The following is a 20,766-nucleotide window of genomic DNA, read 5'->3' on the forward strand; positions in this document are numbered from 1 at the left end:
TTTTAAGCTTCTGCTTTTCCCAGTAGGAATAAACTTTATTACTTTTCCAGAAAAGTGACTGCTAATTATAATAAGAATTTTCTTAAGTCACTTTTTGACATCAGTTTTGAAAGAGTGTTTTAATGCATTCATTGTAGATCATAGAAATCTGTAAGGCCTTCATATTATAAATCTTCCTAACAGTGAATCTGATAGCGAAAGATCTACCACAGGTTGTCTTTAGCAAAGTGAGCCAAGGATGAAGCGAGGAGCTTGATCAGGCCCTTGCCTGATCTATCAGTATCTGATGTAGTTGAGTTAGTATTTTTTATTGTCTTATTGGCATTAATCCTAAGTAGATTATTTTTGCTAACCAGTATGTTCTCTAGTGCATTATATATGTGTGTGTGTTGTATCGATGACACACAAAATCATATTCGAGGCCACTGAAACTTTTATGAGAAAATATTGGTTAATTTCCGTTAATAATTTTGTATTAACAAAAGGAAGCATTGTTTATGCTTGTGATAGAAAAATGGAAATTAGGAGAATAAAGTGATGGCATTTTCAACTTTGCTATCAGTTTCACTCTCAGTTGTCCATTAAATAAACTGAATCTGTAATAAGATAGGATTATATATGCATTTGCACCTTTTTACTCTTATAAAAAAAATGCTTAACACTTACTTATCTTGAAACACTTTGCCTAATATTCCCAAAGGAGTAACTTTTTTTCTTGAGATGGAGTTTCACTCTTGTCACCCAGGCTGGAGTGCAGTGGCGCAATCTCAGCTCATTGCAACCTCCACCCTCCGGTTCAAGTGATTCTCATGCCTCAGCCTCTCGAGTAGCTGGGATTACAGGAACCTGTCACCACACCTGGCTAATTTTTGTATTTTTAGTAGAGATGGGGTTTCACCATGTTGGCCAGGCTGGTCTCAAACTCTTGACCTCAGGTGATCCATCCACCTCAGCCTCCCAAAGTGCTGGGATTACAGGTGTGAGCCACAGTGCCCAGCCAGGACTAACTTTTAAAAGCAAACTGACTAATTTGGGAAGATACATATTTTAAGGCTGTTGACACATATAGTATAGTATATTTAACTAATTTTTACTCCCAGTGGCAGTGTATGACAGTGGCTTTTTTTTTACTATATATGTGTGTGTATATATATAGTATATATAGAGCTATATACTAATATAAACACTATATACTAATATAAACACTATATTAAATATTAACTACTGATAGATGTTTAAAAAATATCAAATGTTGGTGGGAGTATAGGGAAAAGGCACTGTCATACACTGCCATTGGAATAATATATACATACACCCCATTTTGTGGGAGTAGTATGTATATATAAACACATCACATTTTGTGTATGCATATATGTGCCTTCTTTTGAAGACAGAGTCTTGCTCTGTCATCCAGGCTGGAATGCAGTGGTGCAATCTTGACTTATTTGCAACCTCCGCCTCCTGGGTTCAAGGGATTCTTTTGCCTCAGCCTCCTGAGTAGCTGGGACTACAGGCACGTGCCCGGCTAATTGTTTTTTTTGTTTGTTTGTTTGTTTTTGTTTTTGTTTTTTTTTGAGACGGAGGCTCACTCCCTCGCCCAGGCTAAAGTGCAGTGGCAGGTTCTTGGCTCACTGTAACCTCCACCTTCTGAGTTCAAACAATTCTGTCTCAGCCTCCCAAGTAGTGGGGACTACAGATGCCTGCCACCATGCCTGAGTAGTTTTTGTATTTTTAGTAGAGCCCTTGTTGGTCAGGCTAGTCTCGAACTCCTGACTTCAGGTGATTCCCCCGCCTCGCCTCCCAAAGTGCTGGGATTACAGGTGTGAGTCACCACGCCCGACCTAATTTTTGTATTTTTTTGGTAGAAATAGGGTTTCACCATGTTGGCCAGGCTGGTCTCAAACTCATGTCCTCAAGTGATCCACCTGCTTTGGCCTCCCAAAGTGCTGGGATTACAGGTGTGAGCCACCACACCTGACCAATGTGCTTTATTTTTGAAGTAAAATTGATACTCAAAATTATATCTTGTTTTCATTTAACTCTTTAATAATATTAGGTGAAATTTTTTAAACTGCCATTTAGAATTTTGTGACTTGTCTAGTCATTATAGTATACCTAGTTTTCGTTTGAAGGGTTTTTTTTTTTTTTTTGGTTAATAATAATTTATGAAATAATCAGTATTACTCCTTGTCATGTATTAGAAATGTAGTTTTCTCCAACTTAAGAAAAGAATATTTGAATAAAGAAAAATAGGCTCTTGTATAATTTTAAATTTAAAGAGTACTATGTGAACCTTGTGTGAAAACTAACTTTCTCTATTCCTCCTTAGGTTTTCTTTCTACCGTTAAGTAACACCATCCTCAGCTGTTTTAAAGATAATTCCATTTTTGCCTGGGAATGTGACACACTTTTTTGCAAATATCAATTGCCAGCTCCACCTGAAAGCTCTAGCATATTATACAAAGTGTTTGCTGTGACCAGGTAATGTGCATTTTAAGACACTAGGAATATTTAAGAAATTTAATTTCTGGTAAAAAATTATAAATTTTCGTTTAGTTTTTATTCAGTATCTTTTTGTCATATTAGAAAAAGTTACCTTCCAATTTAGATATGATCTGCTGACTTTTTTTTATTTTGCGAAATATCAAATATACACAAAAATAGAAAAATACATGAACCCGTAAGAATTTCTTCTTTTTTTTTTTTGTTGTGTGTGTGTGTGTGTGTGTGTTGTTTTATTTATACCAGCATTTCCTCCATCAGAACCACTAAATATTTCCATAAGCTACAATAATCATCAATGAATGGCCATTTCTTTTTTTTTTTTTTTTTTTGAAGTGGAGTCTCGCTCTGTCGCCTAGGCTGGAGTGTAGTGGTGCAATCTCAGCTCACTGCAACCTCCGCCTCCCGAGTTCAAGTGATTCTCCTGCCTCAGCCTCCTGAGTAGCTGGGATTATAGGCATGCGCCACCACACCGGCTAATTTTTGTGTTTTTAGTAGAGACGGGGTTTTGCCTTGTTGGTCAGGCTGGTCTTGAACTCCTGACCTCGTGATCCGCCCACCTCAGCCTCCCAAAGTGCTGGGATTACAGGCATGAGCCACCACACCTGGCCATTTCGCACCCGGCCATTTCTATTTTTATCAGTCATTTCACCTACTTCCCCAATGCATTGTTTGAAGTAAAACCTAAGTATATCATTTTATCCATGAATATTTCAGTTTATCTCTGAAAGATAAGGGCCCTTTTGGAAATATAACCATAGTATTATCACACTTTATTTATTTATTTATTTTTTGAGACGAAGTCTCATTCTTGTCCCCCAGGCTGGAGTGCAATGGCACAATCTCAGCTTACTGCAGCCTCTACCTCCCAGCTTCAAGCAATTCTCCTGCCTCAGCCTCCCAAGTAGCTGGAATCACAGGTGCCTGCCACCACGCCCGGTTAATTTTTACATTTTTAGTAGAGACGGGATTTCACCATGTTGGCCAGGTCGGTCTCGAACTTCTGACCTCAGGTGATCCACCTGCCTTGGCTCCCAAAGGGCTGGGATTACAGGCGTGAGCCACTGCGCCCGGCCTATTATCACACTTTTTAAAAATGAATAAGAATATCTTAATATTGTCATATATCTAGTCATATTCAAATGTCCTTGATTTGTCTAATAATTGGTTTTTATGATTGATTTGTTTGAATAAGAAGCAAAACAAGGTTCACACATTGTATTTTGTTGATGTAGTCATCTTTTCTTTTTCCCTTATAGTTTATTCATTAAATAACTGGTTATTTCTCCTCTTGAGTTTTCTATATTCTGGATTTTGCTCTTTGTCTTCATGTGGTATTGTTTAATATGATCCTCTGTTATCTGTATTTTTCCTGTATACTGGTTATACCTGTATTTTCTAAAAACTGGAGGCTTGATCTGATTTAAGCACAAGAAGACATTACACAAGAAGGTGGTTTGTGTACTTTCATCAGTAACAACATAGAACAGTTTTCTTTTGTGATGTCAGTAGCCATCGGTGATCATTCCCTAGATCCAGTACGGCCTTAGAAGTTAGCAAAATGCTGCTGTTCTAATTCTCTCATTTCTTCTTCACTTATTAGTTAATAACCTTCTATAGAAAGAAACTTCTTCTCATCTACCCTTTGGTTATTTTGACGTACAGTTGTAAAGGAAAGGCAGGATGAATGCTTAATGTTCTCCTCTTTTTTCTTAAACTAGTTTTAAAAGTAATGAACTGGTTTATTGGCATCTTTCAAAAGTAGCTAATGAAGTTTTATGTCTTTAATCTTTGTAAATTCATAGGCTTAGAGTAGTTAGCATGTTTTAATACCTTGCAGCCGTCATTCTTAGATGTTCCAGTTCTCTCATCTTTGACTAATAGGAACCTCTTTTCACTGGCTTTGGCATCCTTTTACTACAACTCCAGTTGCCTATGATAGCTTTCATGCTTTCTGATGTGACAAGATGTTCCAAGCTTATCTGGTACAATTCCTGCCCTAACCCTGGAATTAGCCTTTTCTCTAAAGAGTCTGGGTTCTTTTTTGGGAAGTGGTATTTCAAGACCCTAATCTGGATGCTAGGGGTTCTATTTTGACTAGGCCGATCCTTGTTTCTAGTCAGGGGAAAGAGTTACAAAATATATGTTAATTCCTCTCTTTTCTCACCTTGTTCTTCTAAGTCATCAGTAAATCCCATCAATTCAACCAAACTATATCTCAAATTGGTCAATTTGTTTTTATTCATTGCTGTGGGTGGTACCCTAATCCAAGCTACCCTAGCCTCTTTTAGACGACTATAATAGCCTTCTTATTTGTTCTCCCTGTTTTCAATCTCATTTCCTATAGTCATTCTCTGCACAGCGGATAAAGTGGTTTTTATAAATCAGTAAGTCAGATCATGTCACTTTCCTATTTAACCTCCTTCATCATTTAGAGTAAAATCCAACCCCCCACCCCTCATTTCCCCCGAGGCCTTCTGTCATCTGGCCTAGGCCTCCCTCGCTTCGTCTCATTTCCTTCCTTAGTCTCCTCTAGCCACACCCGAGTATAGCAGTGTACTTTCATATGGCAATGCACTTGAGTATGACCTCTTACTTACTTTTCCTTATATACTAACTTTACTGCTTTTTCAGCACTTTTGTACCAGCCAGTCTGGAATACTGATCAGGATAGAATTCTTCCTCCAGATCATCCCATGACTGGCCTATTTGTGTCATTCAGGTAGCAGATCTTCCTCCTTTCCCAGCTTTCATCACCTTATTTTGTAATTCTGTATAGAACTTATTACCCGCTGAGAACAAGTTCATTTATTTGTTTGTTTGCCTTCCTCTAGACCGAAAATCCTGTAAGAGCAGGATTACTTGACTTGTGCAGCCTTAACTGACTGTGTTCCTGGCTTCTGGGACCATACCTGGCTTATAGCAGACACTTGAAACATAACCATAGTATTATTACACTTTTTACAAATTAATAAGTCCTTTACAAGTTCTTGTTGAATGAATGAGCAACGGCCTTGCAAGTCAAAACAACTTACTCTTTTTGTACCTTATTAAGGTAGCTTTCTTTGAGCAGGAAAAAAGTTTGGGCTGTTACATTTTTTCATATAGCCAGTATCACCAATTCTGCATAGCTGTATGTGAAACACAGAAAGTTGGATAGTGATAAGTGACCTTGAGATTATGCTATAAAATATAAGTGTTATGTAAAAAACCCACAATCAGGTCATTAAATGTTTGGTAAACTGGTGCCTTAGCACAGTAGGTAAAAATATATATACTATAAACCTGAGCTGTCCATACAAGTATTTAAATGAATACAAATTAAATACAATTGAAAAATAAGGTCCTCATTAACATTGGCCACATTTCAAGTGCTCGGGAATCACATGTGACTAGTGTGACCATATTGGATAGCACAGGTACAGCACCTTTCTGTCATCACAGAAAGTTCTGTTAGACAGCACTGCTATAAACAATTGAACCTGCCTTACTTTCTCGCTTTTTTGTTATATAGAGATGGCCGAATCCTGGCTGCTGGAGGCAAGTCAAATCATCTTCATTTGTGGTGCTTGGAAGCTAGGCAGCTCTTTAGAATTATCCAGATGCCCACTAAAGTTCGAGCCATTCGTCATCTAGAATTTCTTCCTGATAGTTTTGATGCTGGTTCTAATCAGGTTAGTAACATAAATGTAGGGCACTGTACTTTTTGCGAAAGAACGCATCCATCTCTGAACTATCTTAGCTCTTATTTAACTTACACCTTGTTACAAGAATTTGAAATTACAAATATGTGACTTTTGTGAAGAGTCTAGAATTGAAAAAAATTTCAAAATCTTGTATTCTTTATACTATTGACAATTTGCTCTTCTTATAAAATCAGCAGACTGAAAATTTATATTGTACTCTGTGGTTTGCAGTGTGCTTTAGCATGCTAGTTTTCATTTGTTCCTTAATTGTTTGGCATAGGCAGGAAAGATATTCTCCCCATTTTACAGATTCTAACGCTAACAACTAGAAACATTGACTTGTCAACATTCCTGTTAATTGTAAGGATTAAAGATTGGACTAGAACTAAAATTTTTTCGTTGTGTTGTTATTTTATTTACCCTAACTGGTTGCTCACTCCTGTGAAACGTGTTTTTTATTGGTATCTTTCTTTAGTTTACAAAGTGCTTCTTCCCCCCCTTCACTTATTCCTTTTTAAGAGTTGAGTTCTGTCAAACCTTAACTTTCTTATTTCAAATAGACTGTCATGGATCTTGTATTTTAACAGATTAGATATATGTTTTCCATATATATGTATACATATGCATGTATGTGTATATCGTGTCCATTTTACTTACGTTTTTGATTAGGTAATATATTCATATGGTTGAAGACATAAAACAGCACACAATAGGAAGTCTGTCATGCCTTTCTACCATTTGTCTAGTTGTTCACCTCCCCCCATATCCACTGTTGTTACGTATAGTGTTACGTTTTTCCCATTATTTTATACAGCCTTGCACCTTTTATTCTTTGGGTTTTTTTGTTGTTGTTTTGAGATGGAATCTAGCTCTGTCTCCCAGGCTGGAGTGCAGTGGTGCAATCTCGGCTCACTGCAACCTCCACCTCCCAGGCTCAAGTGGTTCTCCTGCCTCAGCATCCCAAGAAGCTGGGACTACAGGCATGAACCACCATGCCCAGCTAATTTTTATATGTTTAGTAGAGACGGGGTTTCCCATATTGGCCAGTCTGGTCTCAAACTCCTGACCTCAAGTGATCCACCTGCCTCAGCCTCCCAAAGTGCTGGGATTATAGGCGTGAGCCACTGCGCCCAGTCTACCTTTTATTCTTAAGTTGGAAATTGTTCTATATCAGTGCAGAACTTCTTTCTTTTTTACAACTGCAACACTATGCAGTTTATTTTTTAAACCAGTCTTCTATTGGCACTTAACCTATTTTTAGTCATTTTCTGTGACAAATCATGCTCACTGAATAACTTTTTACAAGTGTCATTTCACACATCCTCTTTGTAGGATAAAATCCCAGAGTTGAAATAGTGGCATAAAGGTTATGTGCATCTGTCATTTGGGTAGATCTTGCCCAATTGACTTCCAGAGGAGTTGCATCAACCGCAGATGAGGGGCTTTGTTTCCTGCAAGCCAGCCAACAGGAGGGCTTTATAGACTATCACCTCCAAACTGCCTTTTACAGTCTTTTGTATGATTAATGACATCAGCATTTCAAGCAATCACATGGTGGCATCACCTACCAGCCACTGCCACTGGGAAGAGAACCTGAGCTTAGACAAGGCAGCATGGGGGTTTATTTGCTTCAACTTTTTTATTACATGTTTTTTTTTGTTTTGTTTTGTTTTTTGTTTTTTTGAGATGGAGTCTCTGTTGCTCAGGCTGGAGTGCAGGGGCACAATCTCGGCTCACTGCAAGCTCCACCTCCTGGGTTCATGCCATTCTCCTGCCTCAACCTCCTGAGTAGCTGTGACTACAGGCGCCTGCCACCATGCCTGGCTAAGTTTTTGTATTTTTTAGTTTAGACGGGGTTTCACCATGTCAGCCAGGATGGTCCCATCTCCTGACCTCATGATCCTCCTGCCTCAGCCTCCCAAAGTGCTGGGATTACAGGCGTGAGCCACCGCACCCGGCCTTTATTACAGGTTTTTAATTTTTGAAATTATGAGTTAAAATTTAAACTTTTCTCAGCTTCCCTCCTACCCCTCCACTATCCTTGCAACTCACAAACTCTCCATTCTCCAGATGTTACTTAAAGTATTTGCTGAAAACAGGTAGACACTGGGGAGCCTCAGTGGCAGTGACAGGTTTGTGTGGGGGCAGCAGGGCTGGTGTTCGCTTCGATTAGCTATGGAAAGGGTACAGGAAGGCAAACCCTCCACCCTCCTTGTTCCTGATAGCCAGTGTGGAGGCAAAAGTTAGGAACTGTCTGTCTTAGTCTGTTTTGTGCTGCTGTATTGGAATACCACAGACTGGGTAATTTATAAACAACATAAGTTTATTTCTCACAGTTCTGGAGGCTGGAAAGTTCAAGATCTAGAGGTTGGCATCTTTTGAAGGCCTTTGTTCTCTGTCATAATATAGTAGAAGGCCTCATATGGGTGAGAAAGGGAGGGAGGAATGGGAGGGGACAAGAGGGAGGGGAACTCATCCTTTTATACCAAACCCACTCGCATAATAACAGCATTAATCTTTTCATGAGGGCAGAGCCCTCATGCTCTAGTCACCTCTCATTAGGCCCTATCTGCCAACACTGTTGCATTGAGCAAGTTTCCAATACTTGCTGTTGGAGAGACACATTCAAATTGTATCATTGTCTAATCCTCTCTGTCCCCTGCATGATATGCCTGTGGGAAGGGAAGATTCTTAGGGCACCTTTCCATAGTCCACCATGATAGGTTCCTTGCTGATTCTGATTAGATCCAGGGCATAATCAACATGAGCCATAAGTTGTGATTTTAAAATATATAATATCAGGCCAGGCACAGTGGCTCATGCCTGTAATCCCAGCACTTTGGGAGGCCAAGGCAGGCAGATCACCTGACATCAGGAGTTTGAGAGCAGCCTGGCCAACATGGTGAAACCCCATCCCTACTAAAAATACAAAAATTAGCCAGGCATGGTGGTGCATGCCTGTAATCCCAGGTACTCGGGAGGCTGAGGCTGGAGAATTGCTCGAACCCAGGGGTTGGAGGTTGCAGTGAGTGGAGATCGTGCCACTGCACTCCAGCCTGAGCAACAAGAGTGAAACTCTGTCTCAAAACAATAATAATAATAAAATAAAACATAATATCTCACTGAGAATAGAATTTCCTCTAGGTGTCCCCCTCGAAATATATGTATTTATATACACACACACATATATATACACACACACATACATACACAAACATTGCATACATGTAAAGACATGTATATAGTATGACTTTCAGATATTCACTGTCACATGGTTTTAGGAGTTTATATTTTTTCTCTCTACTCTTAGGTTCTTGGAGTACTAAGTCAAGATGGTATTATGAGATTTATAAATATACAAACTTGTAAACTTCTCTTTGAGATTGGGAGCCTTGATGAAGGAATTAGCTCATCAGTAATTAGCCCACATGGACGGTACATTGCATGTATTATGGAAAATGGAAGTCTAAACATATATTCAGTTCAGGCTTTAACACAAGAAATAAATAAGGTATGTATGATCAAGTAATCAACATCAGCTTTTTATAACCACTTACCTATTATATCATCAAGAGTAAAATCTTTATGCTACTGTTTCTCACTCACCTGGAACTTATCCATTTTTCTGGATATATGTTGTTGCTCTTACTCCCAAAGCCACATCTCTGACCTTGATTTCTCACATATGCTCTATTCTTAAATTGTTACCTTCCTGAGGGACATCTCTGTTTGATGTCTCTCATTTAGGTGTTACTCATTATCTCCTTCCCAAAAGAGTTCTTCAATCCTAGTTTCTTCACTTCTGTCTCATGTTTTCTTCCCATCTCATAAGCTAGAAACCTTGAAGCTCTATGACTTCCTATGCCTTTATTTTCTAAATCCAGTCAATACTAAGTCATTTAACTTGTTTTTTTTTTTTGAGATGGAGTTTTGCTCTTGTTGCCCAGGCTGGAGTACAATGGTGCGATCTCGGCTCACTGCAACCTCCGCCTCCCGGGTTCAAGCGATTCTCCTGCCTCAGCCTCCTGTGTAGCTGGAATTACAGGCGTGCGCCACCATGCCCAGCTGATTTTTGTATTTTTAGTAGGTATGGGGTTTCACCATGTTGGTCAGGCTGATATCGAACTCCTGACCTCATGATCTGCCCACGTTGGCCTCCCAAAGTACTGGAATTACAGGCGTGAGCCTCCGCACCCAGCCCAACTTCTTAAATTTGAAATATCTATAAATGTGTTGACTGTTCTCCACCTCTGTAATTGCTATCCTTGTATTGGTCTTCATTAACTACTCTAGACTAACGGTAATTTAAAGAAATATCTTAAACTCAGAGCCCTCAGTGCCTGCCCTGCCCATCCTACCATCTTCTAAAATAATTCATCATCATTTTTTAACTAATGCTATTTTAGCGGCTTCCTTCCTTCACCTGTGGAATTAAGTCCAGACTCTTCTGCCAGGCTCTCAGTGTTCTCTCCAATCTTGTCTACCTGTCTAACTTATTTCCTCAAATTTACAACTTCCCTCATTATCCCCATAGACACCATCCTTATTTCTGAATCTATTATCCACAGCATCCATTTCACTAAAATGCACACCTCTCTTCTCTTCTCTGGTTATCTAAAACTCCCCCAGCTAATCAGTCATATTGTCCGTGTGTCTTCCAGTCTGGAATTGCACCTTGGCAACTCTAACAGAGACTTCGATGATCACCTGGTCTAACCTTTTCATTTTACACAGGAAGAAGTTCATGCTCAAACTTAATCACGCAGCTAATAACTAGCAGTTCTGGGTGTTCCAATTCTTCCAAGATCACATGAGATTGGGTACATTTGGAGTAGCATTTGCCACCTTTTTTTATTCTAGAAAAAGTTTGTGCCTCCTCCTTTTTGTTTTCTTTATCTTTTAAAAAATTATGCAAGCAGTGTCTTGTTGCAGAAAAAAATAAGAATATACAGAATAGCAAATAGACAAATACAAATCACTGAAAGTCTCACCATTCTCAGATGATTCTGATTTACACGTTCCCAATTTCTTTTCTATGTATGTAAAGATATACAGTCACTCCTCATTATTTGTGCATTCTATACATGAGAATTCACCTACTCACTAAAATTGATTTGTAACTTCAGAATTAATACTTGCAGTGCTTTCATGGTCATTCAGGGACATGCACAGAGCAGTGAAATTTTGAGTCACCAGATACCCTTGTTCCCAGCTGAAGTCAAACGAGGCAACACTCTGTCTTCTTATTTCAGCTCTCATAGTGTAAACAAGTATCCTTTCTGTGGTCTGCTTAATACCATTTATTTTTTTTTTTTTTTTGCATTTTGAAGCTTTTTGTTAAGATTTTACTGTTTAAAGTGGTCCCCAAGCATAGCGCTGAAGCGCTATTTATTGTTTCTAAATACAGGCTGTGGCTTCCCTTATAGAGAAAATACGTATGTTAGATAAACTCATTCAGAAATGAGTTATAGTGCTATTAACTGTGAGTTCAATGATAAGGAATCAGCAATATGTATTAAATAAGATGTCTTTAAACAGAAACACACATGTATGTATTGATTGATTAATGAGGCTCTCAGGAACCTGACTCTGTGTTTCCCCTAGGAGCAGTATTTCAGTTTTCACTAATTGAGTGTTCGTGGTGACTTTATAGAACCACTGCAAATAGTGAGAATTAACTATACGTATATGCTTATGTGTGTGCACGCGCACGTGCGTGTATGCATACTTGTCTCTAAACATATGGGATTATACTCTGCTGCTCTTTTGCCCTTTATATCATTATATATACTATATAAATATATTTTTACATTATAATATGTGCTATATATTAATAAATTTTTAAAAATGTATTAATATCTGCTCTTAGAGAGTTTTCAGCCTCTGAATAGTCAGTTTTACAGTACTAGCTAAACCTTCTTCTTCTTTTTTTTTTTTGAGATGCAGTCTCACTCTGTCACCCAGGCTGGAGTGCAGTGGTATGATCTCGGCTCACCGCAGCCTCCGCCTCCCAGGTTCAAACAATTCTCCTGCCTCTGCTTCCCTAGTAGCTGGGATTACAGGCACGTGCCACCACACCTGGCTAATTTTTGTATTTTTAGTAGAGATGGGGTTTCACCATGTTGTCCAGACTGGTCTTGAACTCCTAACCTCGGTGATCCACCCACCTTGGCCTCCCAAAGTGCTGGGATTACAGGCGTGAGCCGCTGCGTCCGGCCTTGCCAAACCTTCTTAATAGAGGCAGGCAGAGATCTGAGAAAAACTATGGTAAGAGTGAGTCATTGAGTTCCTTTCTGCTTGTTGTCTGTTGAGCAAATTGAGATCACATGAATAGAAAAGCTAGCTTAGAAGTAGAATGATCTTTTTTATTTTTTGGACACATTCCCAGTACCATCAGTGTCTTTATGGCTGTTCCAGGCTACATTAATGTTCAGCTCTATATTCTCTGTAAATCATAACTCACCTTTGTCCCATTTTTGCCAGTTTTATTTTCTTGTCATTGGAAAATTTCTGGTATTGTGGTAATAGAGTAAATGAATTCTTACGTGTTAAAGGTTTAACACTACAAAGGCATGTCAAGTCAGGTCATATCTCAGGTTCTTTTTGGGAGGTTATACTTCATGGTAGAAGATAAAGGCTCAAACGGGGAAATTGTGACATTACAATGGACATTTTAATAAAAATGTAGAAGAATGGATTGAAGTCAAAAAACAGTTTAAGGATATTAAAGATGGGTAATATTCATAAGTCAGACCACTATTAATCCCATCCCATAGATGAATTGAAGAATTGAATCATAAACTGTAAATGGTCATTGTATTTGAATTGTATTTAGAACTTAGAAAGCCTGAGTTACCTTATTTGCTCACTTCCTTTGAAGAAGGAAGATCTTTTGATTTCAAAGAGAATATTATTTATGGAGAAAATGTTCTAGTGAGTAATGTTACTTTAAGTAAATTGAAGTTGTTCAGGTTTTTTTCCCTGTCTGATGGGCCCCATAAAAATGAAGGTATAGGTTCTAGGTCACATTGTCTGAACTGCTTAAGCTGTTGATACAATAAGGAACTAATAGTGATCGCTAAGCAGATTAAAACATTTAACCAAGGGATAGAGAGGCAGAGGTTCCATGCTTCTAGAAGAAAATCATTTGGCAGTTTCCTCTTAGAAATTTCACTTGACCCCAAAGAATATTAGGGTATTTCTGTCAGAATTCTAGAGGGCCATACCTCTAATTGTACCTTTTTTGCTGTAGGTAATAATCACCTTACTAACTTCACCATGTATGTGTAAACATGATTTGGTATCAAATGATTTAAGGCCAGCTTTCAAGGAATAATTATATTTATTGCTATTGTTAATCATATATCTTCATTATGTTCTTCGAAAGGATTCAGCACAAATTTGCTTTATTAGTCAAAGCAAATGTTCCTAGACATTTCACTTAGGTTTTTTGCCTGAAGAATAGTTCTACATATTAAGGCATGTTATTAAAGCAAACTTTGAAAATCATATATTAACAGGCCTATCTTCCAAGGATATCCACTAGAATACATATATTTATTTTTCCATTTAGCCACCTCTGCCTTTAGTGAAAGTTATTGAAGATTTGCCCAAGAAAAAACTGAGTTCCAGTGATCTTAAGATGAAAGTAACATCAGGAAGAGTACAGCAGCCAGCAAAACCCAGGGGAAGCAAAATACAAACTAGAATATTAAAACAAGACCTGACTGGTGATTTTGAAAGTAAAAAGGTAAGAATATTTGGTAATTAAACTTTGTTTGTCATGACTCTGCTGTAGACAAGTCTTGTGATTCCTAAGCCATCACCACTCTTCCCTCTCTTGGGAATTAAAGAAAGAGAATAAATGAAGAGAATAAAGTTGTAACTGAAATTATGTACAGACTGGTCTCAATCCTGGCCTCAAGTGATCCTCCCACCTTGGCCTCTCAAAGTGCTGTGATTACAGGCATGAGCTGCCACACCCAGCCATATTAGTTTGAGAAATAAAGAAAATATAGCTATTAATAGAGATGTTACATTATTTTCAAGGGATTTTAAAACTTTTCAATGACAAATATATACACACACATATACAAAGTACACATTAAGTATACAGCTCAGTGAACTTTCACAAAATGCACACACTATGTTACCAGCACCCAGATCAAAAACTGGAATATTACCATCAGCTTCTTGCTCCATTCCACGCTCTCTCTCCCTTACCCCTGCCCACCCCAGAATAGCTACTTAACTGAGGTTTCAGGCATCCACTAGGGATCTTGGAACATTTCCTCCTCAAATAAGTAGGGACTGCTGTAACTTCTTTTTTCTTTAAGCATTTTTTAATTGTAAAACTTGCAACACAGAAGAGTATCTAAAACAGATTACAGCTTAATGAAAAGTAAAAAAAGATTACGTATGTATCCTGTGTCAGGTGCCTGCAAGACCATCCTTAGGTTTGGTGGTTTATTAGGACTCAGCATGTTGTCCATATTCATAGCTATAATATATGAAAGTGATTTTGCTTTGCAAAATCAGCAAAGGGAAAAGACACATGGGATGAAGTCCAGGAGAAACCGGGCACAAGCTTCCAGAAATCTTCTCCCACTGGAATCACAGGACATCCTTGATTCCTCCATCAATGAAGTGTGGCAATGCGTGTGAAGTATTGTCTACCAGGGAAATTTATTAGAGACCTGGTGCCCAGGACTTTTACTAGACGCTGGTTCTGTAGATACCCTGTTTTAACAGGTTTCAAATTTCAGACTTCCAGAAGGAAGGCGGGCATTCAGCATAAGCCACATTGTACAAACAGTTTAAACACAATGAGCCACTCTTTATTGGTTCTGGGGGTAGTGAGAACTCTCCTGAAATTCAACTTCTAGACACCAGCCAAAGGCCGACCTTGCAAGTAAGTCTTCTAAGGGTAGCAGGCTCAGACCGGCTTGTGTTCACTTTTTTCTGCACATACCCATTTCTACATGAAGAAATAGAGCATTACCAGTAGCTTTGGAGCCCCCTGTGTGCTTATCCCCCATCACAATTTTCTCCCTACCCCATATATATAACCATTGTCCTTGCTTTTGTGTTAATTATGCCCTTGATTTTCTTTATAGTTTTATAACCTCTTCATGTAACTTTAAACAAAAGATTATTTCTTTAAAGAAAAAAACTGAATAGCAGACACAAGCCTAGCCTAGTTGTGTAAAGATTGGGCAATATTGCTCCTATTTAATGAATGCTTTATTGCAAAGATAAGCTGAATGGTATCTCTGAGATATTCTGGCTTCAGAGTTTGCAGGACCTTTTCTGGGAAAACTGGTGGGAATGGTCATGAGTAACTTCGGGTATTAAAAGGCTCATCATGTCAGGGTATGTGGCAGCATTGTAGTGTGGATCAAATCTGGATATCCTGCAGAAATATGTTGAGGAATGGAGCTGCTTCTGAGGAAACCATTGCCAGCTCTAAGAAGTAGGTCAAAGTAGAACACTTCGATGGGGTGAAGTGCAAGTCCTCAGCTAATCTTTGCATTAGCACCTGGAAAGGAAAGAAGGAACTTTATCAGCTCATGGTCAAGAACAGATCAAATTGAGGCCAAACTCTCCAGGGCACATTTTCCTTTGTTTAAAAAGAGGCTTCAGTGGCAACAGGTATCTTGATGACGAAGGCAGTCTTCCTGGATCATACTGCTCTCATTTGCTCTAGTTGCCTTCTATACCTTTAACATGGCCCTCAAGTATCTTCATTCACCATCATCTTGGGTTTTCCCTTCACCCTTCTCTTACATTGGACTACCTGTTTCTTGTGGTAAAAAGAGCACTAAACACAATCAGAAAGTCTGGCTTCGAGTCTTGAGCCAAGATTTAGCAGATTTGTGACCATAAGCAATTTACCAAACTTCTCTGATGTTCCCATTTCTCAAGTAAAGGAAGACATCTCATCTGTTTTATAGAGTTGTTAGATCCAGTTGAGATAATATATGAAAACAGCTTTATAATCCTAAATTCTATACAATATTTTTTATTAAGATAAAAATTGACTTAAAAGTCTTAGATATAAGGGACTATCAGCAGGAGCTGATGCCTGTTGGGATAAAATGATGTACTCCCGCATGTTTTTCTGCCAGACCTTTCTTTGATGCTTCAATGTTAGGAATTGCCTAGAATTTTAAGGAAAGAGAGATGGGGAGGAGCTGTCAGAATGGATTGCTCTTGATGCAGGGGTCAGCAGATGACAGCCCATGGGCCTAATTCAGCTATTCAAGCTAAGAATGCTTTGTGCATTTTTAAGTGGTTATATATAAATATATGATCTTGATTTTTCTTCTTGGCCCACAAAACCTAAGATATTTACTAACTGGCCTTTATTAGTCCATTTTCACACTGCTATAAAGAATACTACCTGAGACTGGGCAGTTTATAAAGAAAGGAGGATTAATTGACTCACAGTCCCACATGGCTGTGGAGGCCTCTGGAAACTGACAACCATGGCAGAAGCGGAAGGGGAAGCGGACACCTTCTTCACAAGGCAGCAGGAGGAGAGAGAGGAATATGTGGAGGAGGGACTGTCAAACACTTACAGAACCATCAGATCTTGTGAGAACTCACTATCACGAGAACAGCATGGGGGAACTACCCCCACGATCCAGTCACCTCCCTCCAGATCCCTCCTTCAACGCGTGGGGATTGTGGGGATTACAATTTAAGATGAGATTTGGGATTTGGGTGGGGACACAGAGCCAAACCACATCATGGCCCTTTACAGAAAAAGTTTGTTGAGCTCGTTTAGGGAAGGTACTATATCATGAACTTTATTGGCTATGTGGATGCATGCTCAAGAGAGGAAGAGAGGGGTGTGGGGAAAAGACCTCTAATACACAAATATGTCTTACTATGTGTTGTTTTCTAAAGTTGGAAAGTACTGTGGACTAGATTACCATTTGTCACCTTTTCAGTTTTAATGATTATGTCATTTATTAATACTGTCTTTTTCTTTATAGAACGAGTTACCAGATGGATTGAACAAAAAGCGTTTACAAATCTTATTAAAAGGCTACGGTGAATATCCAACAAAATACAGGTACCATGTAAATTCTGTATGTTACATCAATTTTACTCAAAAACAATTTGGGGGGTTAAAATATATTTTTATTTCAGAATGTTCATTTGGCGCTCTCTGCTGCAACTGCCTGAAAATCATACTGCATTTAGTAGCCTCATAGATAAGGGGACTCATGTGACATTCCTCAACCTTCAGAAGAAATACCCCATCAAAAGTAGGAAACTACTCAGAGTATTACAGAGGTATGTTCTGTATATTGCAGCAACGTGTATGAGACCTGTAACTAATAATTGCAATGTTTTAAAATCTCCTGTTTATAAGATATTGTTTTGTCGGTTTGATTATCCTTATGTGAAATGTTGGTTTAGTTTTAAAAATGTACATACACATATATTACATGTGAATATTAGTTTGCGTCGTGTTCTAGAAAATAGGACTCTTTCAGATTAATCTAAAAGAACATCCCAGCACTTTGGGAGGCCAAGGCAGACAGATCAGCTGAGCTCAGGAGTTGGAGACCAGCCTGGCCATCATGCGAAATCTATCTCTACTAAAAATACAAAAATTAGCTGGGTGTGGTGGCGGGCACCTATAATCCCAGCTACTCAGGAGGCTGAGGCAGGGAAAATCGCTTGAACCTGGGAGGCAGAGGTTGCACTGAGCTGAGATTGCGCCACTGCACTCTAGCCTGGGTAACAGGGCAAGACTCCGTCTCAAAAAAAAAAAAAAAAAAACAAAGAGGCATGGTGGAAAGAGCTTTGGATTTGAAGGCAAAAAATACCTAGTTTTGAATTCTTATTCTACCACTTAATTATTGTGATGTAGGAGGTATTATTTTACTTCTTAGCCTTAATTTTTTTATCTAAAAGTGGGAGTAATAACACCAACATCATAAGACTATCGGGAAAATATGAGATGAGAATCTCTTTGAGAATGCATATGCTAGAGTCCATTCCTAGGAAGCATCCAGTAAATGTTAATAATAACAGTAGCTCATCCTTTAACATGCTTTTCATGTGTTAGGCACATTTAACTTATTTTGTAGGTAAAGAGGCCGGGCGCGGTGGCTCAAGCCTGTAATCCCAGCACTTTGGGAGGCCGAGACGGGCGGATCACGAGGTCAGGAGATCAAGACCATCCTGGCTAACACGGTGGAACCCCGTCTCTACTAAAAATACAAAAAACTAGCCGGGCGAGGTGGCGGGCGCCTGTAGTCCCAGCTACTCGGGAGGCTGAGGCAGGAGAATGGCGTAAACCCAGGAGGCGGAGCTTGCAGTGAGCTGAGATCTGGCCACTGCACTCCAGCCTGGGCGACAGAGTGAGACTCTGCCTCAAAAAAAAAAAAAAAAAAAAAGAAACTCAGGCATAGAGAGACTAGGAAATATGATCAAGTCACAGCAGTGAGAGAGCTAAGATTAAGCCCAGGTTCCAGAGTCGAAGACTTTTTTCAAAAATAATTTTTATTATGAAAAATTTCAAGCATGAATAAAAAATAATGTAACAAATATCCCCATGCCCATCATCCAGCTTCAGCAATTGCCAACTCATAGCCAATCATGTTGGGTGAATATTCCCACTCACTCTATGCCCCACATCCCAACATACACACACTCCCCATGCTAAATATATACATATGTATCCCTAAAGGATAAGGACTCTTTTTCTTTAACATAAGTACACTACCATACTCACACACAAAAAAAGAATTAATAATTCTTCATTATGTTCAGATATTCAATCAGCATTCCTCTGATTGTCTTAAAAAATTTTCTTATGTAAACTTGTTCAAATCAGGGTTCAAACAACATGGACACATTACATTTGGTTGATATGCCACTGAGATTAATCTATAGACTCTGATACCTCTTTTTTTCCTTACAATTTATTTGTTGGAAAAAACTAGGTCATTTAACCCATACGGCCCTCTATGTTCTGGATTTTGCTGATTTTATTTCATGGTATTGTTTAACATGTTTCTCTTTCTCCTGAATTTACTATAAACTGACAGTTAGAGCTAGGGGCTTGATCTGAGTGAAGGTTTTTATTTCCCCCCTTTGGTATTTGTTTCTTTGGCTTGCAAGAAAACTTCCTAGGTGGTTTTATGTACTTCTGTTAGGCGGATTATAATTCATACCTGGCTGTCTCTCTTTTGGTGATGTTATTGTCCATTGATGATTATTGCCTAGATCTATTATTTCACCAGAGATTATCTAAACAGTGATAATATAATTCTACTCCTTCTCATTTTTATAATCCGGGAAATTTCTCCAAAGAAAAAGTTCTTAGGATCAACTATTTGGTTACTGGAAGATACAACCCATGTAGGAAAGGCACGTTAAATGCTTGGTATCTTTTTTTTTTTTAACAGTTTTCAGAATAGTGGACTGATTACCCTGGAGCCCCCCAGAATGATCAGTGTATTGATTATGAACTCAGATGGAACATAGAGGCCTTTTCAGTGCATAGAACCAGGAGTTCATACTAATATTCAGATTTAAGAATACAAATTTGCATAACTTCTTTGATTTTATATTTGTATCTTTTTTCTTATGCTAAAAATCTTGATTTCTAACAGCATTGACATAATTCCTTATTTTCTTTAACGCACATGCACACACACACAGTCACACGATGGTTTTTAAACTTTGTATATGTATGCTATATAATAAAAACTATGTAACTGTAAATAATAACAATGTGAATATTATGATTATTGAAAGCAGTCGAAAATATCTTTTATAGTTCTTTTTGTCCTTAGGTTATATCCCACTAGGCATATATAATCAAATTATTGTTTTCATTTTTGTTTTTGTTTTTTGAGACAGGGCCTCACTCTGTCACCCAGGCTGAAGTGCAATGGCTTCACTGAGCCATGATAGCACCACTACACTCCAGCCTGGGCAACAGAGTGAGAACCTGTCTCAAAAATTAAATAAATAAAATTACCGGTAATAAGATGTCAGTATGATGCACATCACTTTTGTGAAATTCTTGCCAAAAATATGTAACCTCATTCTAATCATAAGTATCAGACAAACCCAAATTGAGGAAAAATCTAGAAAATAACTGATATTCCTCAAAAATGGCATTGTCATGAAAAATAAGGAAAGACTAAGGAACTCTCACATTGGAAGAAACTACAGAGACAAAACAAATGTAATGTTGAATCTGGGGTTGGTGAAATGAAAGAAATAACAGAAAAATGATATCAGTGGAAAAAATGGTAAAATCTGAGTAAAGTCCATAATTTAGTGAATAGCATCGTGCCAGTGTTAATTTCTTAGTACTGATAATTGTGCAAGATGCACTTGTACTATGTGCAAGATGTTAACATTAGGGGAATTTAGGTCAAAGGTATACAAGAACTCTACTATTTTTGCAGGGTTTTTTTTTTTGTAAATCTAAAACGATTTCAAAACAAAAAATTTAAAAAAGGAAATTAACAGTAAAGGTATTAGAAGTACATGTGAGAGAATTATAATCCCAGAGTAATAAAGACCTTTCTAAGTATGACAT

At 38.3% G+C, this 20,766-nt stretch overlaps 1 protein-coding gene across 10 annotated transcripts in view; it reads left to right on the top strand.

Moving 5' to 3' along the window:
- Nucleotides 1-20,766, top strand: part of TBC1D31 (TBC1 domain family member 31) — an 85,560-nt gene that overhangs the window by 21,166 nt on the left and 43,628 nt on the right. For all 10 annotated transcript variants that reach the window (XM_025393469.1, XM_025393467.1, XM_025393464.1 and 7 more), the window contains 6 exons: nucleotides 2,330-2,481; nucleotides 6,017-6,176; nucleotides 9,499-9,699; nucleotides 13,762-13,938; nucleotides 17,189-17,268; nucleotides 17,346-17,492. In XM_025393469.1, the coding sequence (XP_025249254.1) occupies nucleotides 2,330-2,481; nucleotides 6,017-6,176; nucleotides 9,499-9,699; nucleotides 13,762-13,938; nucleotides 17,189-17,268; nucleotides 17,346-17,492 (917 nt within the window). The remainder of the gene's footprint in view (nucleotides 1-2,329; nucleotides 2,482-6,016; nucleotides 6,177-9,498; nucleotides 9,700-13,761; nucleotides 13,939-17,188; nucleotides 17,269-17,345; nucleotides 17,493-20,766) is intronic.

Source organism: Theropithecus gelada, chromosome 8 (assembly GCF_003255815.1).
Source record: "Theropithecus gelada isolate Dixy chromosome 8, Tgel_1.0, whole genome shotgun sequence".
NCBI classification, from domain to species: Eukaryota; Metazoa; Chordata; class Mammalia; order Primates; family Cercopithecidae; genus Theropithecus; species Theropithecus gelada.